This window comes from Humulus lupulus, chromosome 7 (genome assembly GCF_963169125.1).
Source record: "Humulus lupulus chromosome 7, drHumLupu1.1, whole genome shotgun sequence".
Classification (NCBI taxonomy): Eukaryota; Viridiplantae; Streptophyta; class Magnoliopsida; order Rosales; family Cannabaceae; genus Humulus; species Humulus lupulus.
The window spans coordinates 42,550,969-42,557,762 of record NC_084799.1 but is presented as its reverse complement, the minus strand read 5'-3'; the positions used below and the strand labels follow the sequence as shown (position 1 = coordinate 42,557,762).

Genomic DNA, 6,794 nt, shown 5'->3' with positions numbered 1-6,794 from the left:
GGAAAGTTTGAAAATCTAAGGTCCATATAACATAGTTAAAGAAAATCGGCGCTTATGTTGATTGTTTATTCATTCATAGGAAACCCCCATGCCATACACACTCAAAGGTCAGAACTTCCCACATCCCAGTGCGTGCCAGAGATAAACCCTATTGATCACCTAAAAGGGGGAAAGTAAGGGGGTGAGCTAAAAGCCTAATAAGGAAGTACAACAAAATCAAAGAAAAGTCAGGACAGAAATGTATCATATAACGGAACAGTTCATAACATCATCATACTCATATTTCATAATCATAAATGAAATCATAGTCATCCATCACATTTATACAACATAAGCATACTCCTTGTGACCATGGCACCTCTGTTGTTCATGTCACATCTTTGAGGTAACCAGTATAACTAGGCTGGTAAAACCTCCTCTATGAGGTAAATAGGATCTCGGGTCCTTGAATAACCTTGGCGCGTCTGCCCTCTGAGTTACGTTATATCCTTAGTAACTCCTTTGTTGTGTTGCGTTCAGCACACTAGTAACCATCTCTTTTCATTCATCATACAAACACATATAATCCAGTTCACATTAAAACAAAGAAAATACATGTTTCATCATACTTGTCATAACATATCAAGATAGAATTATAATTTTCCATATCACATGGTTTATCATCAAAACATAGCATCATCATTTACATTGCACATTATTCCTTGTAACATACAAGTCCTACCATTTCATAGCATAAACATAGAAATGGTATCTAACTTCCTTACCTCAGGTCTGAGCAAAGCAAAAATGTGAATACGTCACAACGAGCCTATAATCATAACCAAATGTTCGTCTTTTAGAATCATGTAAGACTACTCATGCCCAACATACATACCCCACACGTGCATGGGTCATGCACACGAGGCACAAGTTGCTCAATAATTGCAAACATCCAACATTTCCACAAAAAATCATAAAAGAATAATACTAATTCTACCTATTAACCCTTCATGGTTACAAAGTAAAAGACATGTGTTTGAATATAATAGGCATATATTTGAACGTAAAAAAACATTTGCATGCGACATGCATACGTGGGAGTGTTATTAAAATCTAATGTTTAAAACGATAATTCCTACGTGTTTATTTATTGCCTCTTCAAACAAAATTCAACAACAAATTTATTTACCATGAATTGTTTCTCTAAGTTCCAAAATTTGTTTAATATAACATATTCACTTTGTAAAATAATCCATTAAGCCCTTTCTAATTTGTCATAAATAATAAGTCCATTTATTATTTAAATAGCATAAAAAAAATGTGACAAAATTTGTAGCTATTTTAAATAACTAAATAAGTTTCTTGTTTTTTTAGAAAATAATTTTTACTCATCTAAAAATACTATATATTTTTAAATGTGAAAATTTATAATTAAAGTGTGGAAAATTACATTTTTATATATATTATTTAAGACATAAATTATTGAGGTGTATGACTTATTCCTCTTAAATAAAATAATTATTTTATCTTAATAACCCAAAGTTTCAGCAACTATTATTTTGTATAAAATCACAAATGAATTTAAACCATAATCTTTTTCACGTTTTAAATAAAAAAAATTGTACATAAATAATAACGTGAAAAATACATATTTACATTTTTAAAATACCACATTTTTTATATACATAGCTTAGGGTTTAATTTATTTGATGCACTAGTTTTACTTATCTCACTTAAAAGACTTTTCTTATTATTAACCAAAAATTCCAGCAACTATTTATTCATTCAAAATCACAAACTTGGATTAAAACAATATTTTTCTTTCATAAAATATACAAAAAATCTGCATGTATCAATTTGATAAAAACACTATTAACATGTGAAAAAATATGCCATTTTTATGTACTTAAAAATCAAATACCACCTTAAGAATTAATATGTGCATTTCAAAATATTTATCTACCATTATACTCACAAATTATAAAAAAAAAAAAAAAAAACAGCAAGCATAATTAACATAAAACCCATTTTTAATCATGTCTTGTATATAACCCCTAACATGTTTCTATCATTTCATGTACTCCAATGAATCAATTCTAATCAAGCACCAAGAATCTAAACCTTTTACATACAAACCAAATTAACATTTTTAAAGAAACATTACACTAATTTCAAGTCTTGGATAACCTAGCATATTTCTAAGATCCCAAGTGACAACAAGATGTATATAAAAACTAAAACATATTAAAGATTGATAAGGCCCTAGGCCGAAACCTATAACATACTACTATCCATTGATTTTTCCAAAAATCCAAAATTCAAACCTAGCATGTTTCTATTATCAAGTTCGCATCCTTATAAATCAACATACCGATGGCAACATAATAATATGATTCCAACATATATCCCATCAAACTCATAACTCCTCCAACAATCTCATGGATTTATTAATGAAAACAAATATATTTATCATGCAAAATAACCACCACAATCCAAATATGCTTTTTCATGAACCCAAAATTTCAACAAGAACCAAAAAAACAATACCAAAAAGATAATCAAGGCACTAAAATCTCCATATATCACAATCACGCTTTGACAAACAAAATCCAAAACATAAAGAAAATATATAATCATCAAAACAACGTTAGACTAGATATTTCCATTACCTTCTTGGTAGGAATCAAAACTCAAGAAAAGATGGTGGTCACCCTCTTAGGACACCTAGGGTTTTCGAACCCACAACAAAGAAGAACAAGGCAACAAAAAGAATAAAACTTAGCAATCTACAAGAAACCTAGAAAATGAGGGGAAGTATTAGAAGATTAAACAGTAGGGAAGCAAGGAACAAACCTAGGTTAGAACCTCCTTCTTCTCTTCTCCTTCTTCTCTTTTCTTTTTCTTTCATTTCCTCTCCTTTTCTCCTTGTGATTTCAGCAGCCACACTAAGAGATGATGAGCAAAATGCTCTCTAGGGTACTAAGGTTCTGTATATAGTGTGTACTAGATTTTCTAAAGTAAAAAAAAAAAAAAATTCTTATTATTTATTTAATTTAAAAAAAACTAATTAATTAAATAAATATATTTTATCTATCCAAAAAGGCAGCTGCAATTGTTCACTCTCTCTTTCTCTCCTTGGCTTTCCACACTAATAATAAAATTTATGTTATTCTCGTAACTCTAGGGTCCTGCGACTTGGGACTGAGTTTTAACCCATTTTCATTACGATTTAGGAAAAATACTATTTTACAAAAGTTGTAGGAAATTTAATTATCTTTCTAGCGGTACTTATTGTGTCTAAATCAGATATCCACACCCTAAGTTATGTCAATTTTACTGAGGGTGAGTCCAGGGTTATGGAAAATCAGAAAAAGGCAACTCTTTTTTTTTCTACACCTGTTTCCCAATTCTTGTTTGTGTGAACACAAAAGCTTACCCTGTTTACTTTTCCCATTAATCCTCTTTTTACTTTAATAAAAATGAAAATTCTTTTTTAGTAATTACCAAATTAATTAAACCATGTGAATTAATTAAAGTGCAAAATGGTAATTAACTGTTTACACAGATAGCAGTTCTGTCAGGACAGAATCCGAACTTGTCACGACAGACACTAAACACAATAAATAGACAGTGCAACACAATAAAGAACACACCGAATTTTTACAAGGTTCAGAAACCCTTTCAGATAACCTACTCCTTGGGGCCACGCCCAGAGAATAAACCAATTAGTAAAGAAACAATGTGTACAAAAGCATTGACTTAAACAATGTAAGACTCCCTCTTAAACTATTGTTGCAATCTTGTTGTACTCTTCTCTACAAATCTGTTTTGATGAAATGTTGATTCTCTTGAACTCCCTTCAAAGAATAGCAAGTGCACACTTCCTCCCGAAGTGACACTTAGATAGAATCCTCTCCCGAAGATCCTTATGAACACATTCACAATAGACACTATCTGTTTACAATGGACTAGATAGATATCCACAAGTACACTCAACACTCTCACAAAGATTAAGGTGAACAAACTTAATCTCTACAACTAAATACACTCTTCAAAATAACATAATGTTTACAAATATTCAAAATGGAAGAGATGAAAATTCCAAAGGCCTTGGCAAGATATTTATAGGCAGGGAAATCATCCAAGGTCGTCATTTTCTGGTATATTTGAAATCAATTTGTGAATTCCTTTGATTTAGGAAATCAGCCAGCCAGATGAATTCTATGACGACAGAAAAGGAAACTGATGAGTCAACAACGAAATCAGTTTTATCTGGCAGAACGAACATGGTCATTTCTTTTGACCATGTTCATTTTTGACACTTTATTTTTTCGAGAATAAACATAATCCCACATAATCCCAGAAAATAATCTCAAGATAATTGCAAAATATATTTTTACCAAAAATTGATTATTTGTGATAAATAAGGCAACAAATATATTCACACTTAAAGATATTTTCACATTAGAAAATCAGCTGAAAATTTTGATAATTAATCCAAAAATCAATATGGAGATATGCCACTAATTTTCTTTAAACATTTTAAAATATTTTGTCTAAATTAAAGTTTAGCCAAAAAAAGGATTTTACAATCTCCCCCTTTGGTAACTTGATAGACAAAAATATTTTAAGAGTTTATTTTGAAAGATCCTGCAAAGACAAAACAGGTTAAAGCAAATAGTAATGGAATTACTCCCCCTGCGAAAAAGCATATCAATTGTAACAAGGATCACAAACATAAAACAAGATAAACCAAGCAAATCAAAATGAACCTTCTTACTCCCCCTTGTTGTCTAGAAAAAAGCCAAAGGAGTAACAGAAAGAAAACAAAAGAAAAGACACTAAACAGCGCTCTTTTACAATTTATTTAAACCAAAAAAGAAACAAAACATAATAGAAACTGATGGACTCATTTGGAAGGTCCTGCAGTAAATTGAGACATCATGTTTGAGAGACAATTCTTGAGACTGAACACCTTTGTCTGAACAGATTCCAGAGTGACCTTGACACCAGTGAGTTCAGTAAAGACAGAATCAGCATCGCCAGCCTTGAGAGCAATTCCTTTAGTTTCCTTGACTGATGAGGATTCCTTCTTGAGTTTGTAGTCTGCACCAGCAGTGGGAGGTGTCACGATTTCATATTCCAATCGAAGAGACTTTTGAGAATCAAGCAACTTGTAGATCAAGTGGGGAAACACCAAATATTGGCCTTTCTTTTTGGCTTTTCCTAAGGCAGTGATCTGATCAAAAATGAGAGTGGCAAGATCAACTTGGAGACCAGTCCTGACTTTGTACAAAAAGAAGGTCGTGTCAAAAGTAATGGTGGAGGTATGAGTGGTGGGAATCCAGTTGTTGGTGGAAAATTTGTGAAGCACGACATAGTAATGAGTAAGATCAGTTACTTTGAGTACCGAGTGTGGTTTCCAAACCATATTCTGTCCCACCAATTCAGATAAAACTGTATCTTTGTTGAATTCCACAGCAATATTGTCAACAGAATGGGGCATATCGAGAACCTTGGCAAATTCAGCAGCACTAAACAAATACCAATGCCCTCGAACATATACTTGACCAAACATAAAAGACTTGCTATCAAACAGATCATCATTAAAATTAGCATAGAATTCTTGAACAACTCGAGGAACAAAACCATCCAACCTAGTTAAAGAACCTAACCACCCCCGATCCTCAATATTCTTAATGACCCCAAACACTCTATGGGCAGAAAAAGAAAAAAAATTCTCACAGATAAAATCACAATGCACATAATGCTTCATATTTTTCTCATTGTCATTGAAACAGAAATTCAAAGAGTGAGCCTTAAAAGAAGAACCTGGAGAGACTTTGGGACCCACTAGTGACTTAGTGCGAATCTCAGGAATTTGTACAGATTTCTTGCCCTTTGGAGAAACAGGAGGGTCCTCTGATGGGTCAGACTCGGCTTCTGAGGAAACATTTTCATCAAGAGAGGGATCTTCTTCAAGGGGATCATCATCAGAGGGAACACAATCTGTAGATGGATCAGATTCAGAAGAGGAACAAGGAGGAGGAATTTTCTTTACCTTCGACCGAAACTTGAAACGAGGAGTGGAACCCACGAGAGACGAGGCCTTTGGAGTGGAATCCAAAGGATTAGACCCTTTGGACCGAGGATATTTTTGAGAAGATGAGACCTGGAACCATCCTTTGCTTTTCTTCTTGGGTGCAAGCACATCAGGGGATTCTGAGGAGTCAGAATGGGTTTTGGCTGAATCACTGTCATGCTCAGAGACAACATCTGAGGGAGAAGCTTGACCCCTTTTGGAGGACCCAGGGACAGAGGCGAGCGGAGCCGCCGAAGAAGGAGGTCCAGACGGTACTTTGGGGGCTTCTAGGTCAGGAAAGACCACGACTTTGCTCGTGGTGATGGAACCGTCAATGAGGCTGGATTGAGACAAGGTACTCTTTCGAGCCTTTTTCTTGGTGAGATATGGAGATGCAGTCAATGAGCCAGCCACTTCCTTGACAGACTGAGAGCCACTTCCTCTAGTTTTCACCATGATTGCACGAGAATGAGAGAAAAATGTCAAGGAAAAAGATACCAAAAAAAAAGTGAAGGATGGAGACGGTTGAGATATTGGGCCCAAGGATAACCGAATATAAAAAAAGGGAAAGATAGGGATTTGATCTTTTATTCCTTTATTTGAGAATTAAATGGAATAAACACTATTGGAAAGTACATACTAATATCCCAACAATAACTGCCAACAATTGTTCACGACACAAAATCGGGAAATAAGCCAAAAAGGAAACTTTTGATCTTAATAAAATATGAGA

The 6,794-nt window shown here is 33.7% G+C and overlaps 1 protein-coding gene across 1 annotated transcript; it reads right to left on the bottom strand.

The window, feature by feature from the left end:
- Positions 1–4,888: 4,888 nt before the first annotated feature.
- Positions 4,889–6,517, bottom strand: LOC133791632 (uncharacterized). The gene is made up of 2 exons (XM_062229551.1): positions 5,841–6,517; positions 4,889–5,693 (listed from the first exon to the last, which is right to left on the bottom strand). The coding sequence occupies exons 1-2, from the start codon at positions 6,515–6,517 to the stop codon at positions 4,889–4,891; spliced, it is 1,482 nt and encodes a 493-aa protein (XP_062085535.1).
- Between the last annotated feature and the right edge of the window lie 277 nt (positions 6,518–6,794).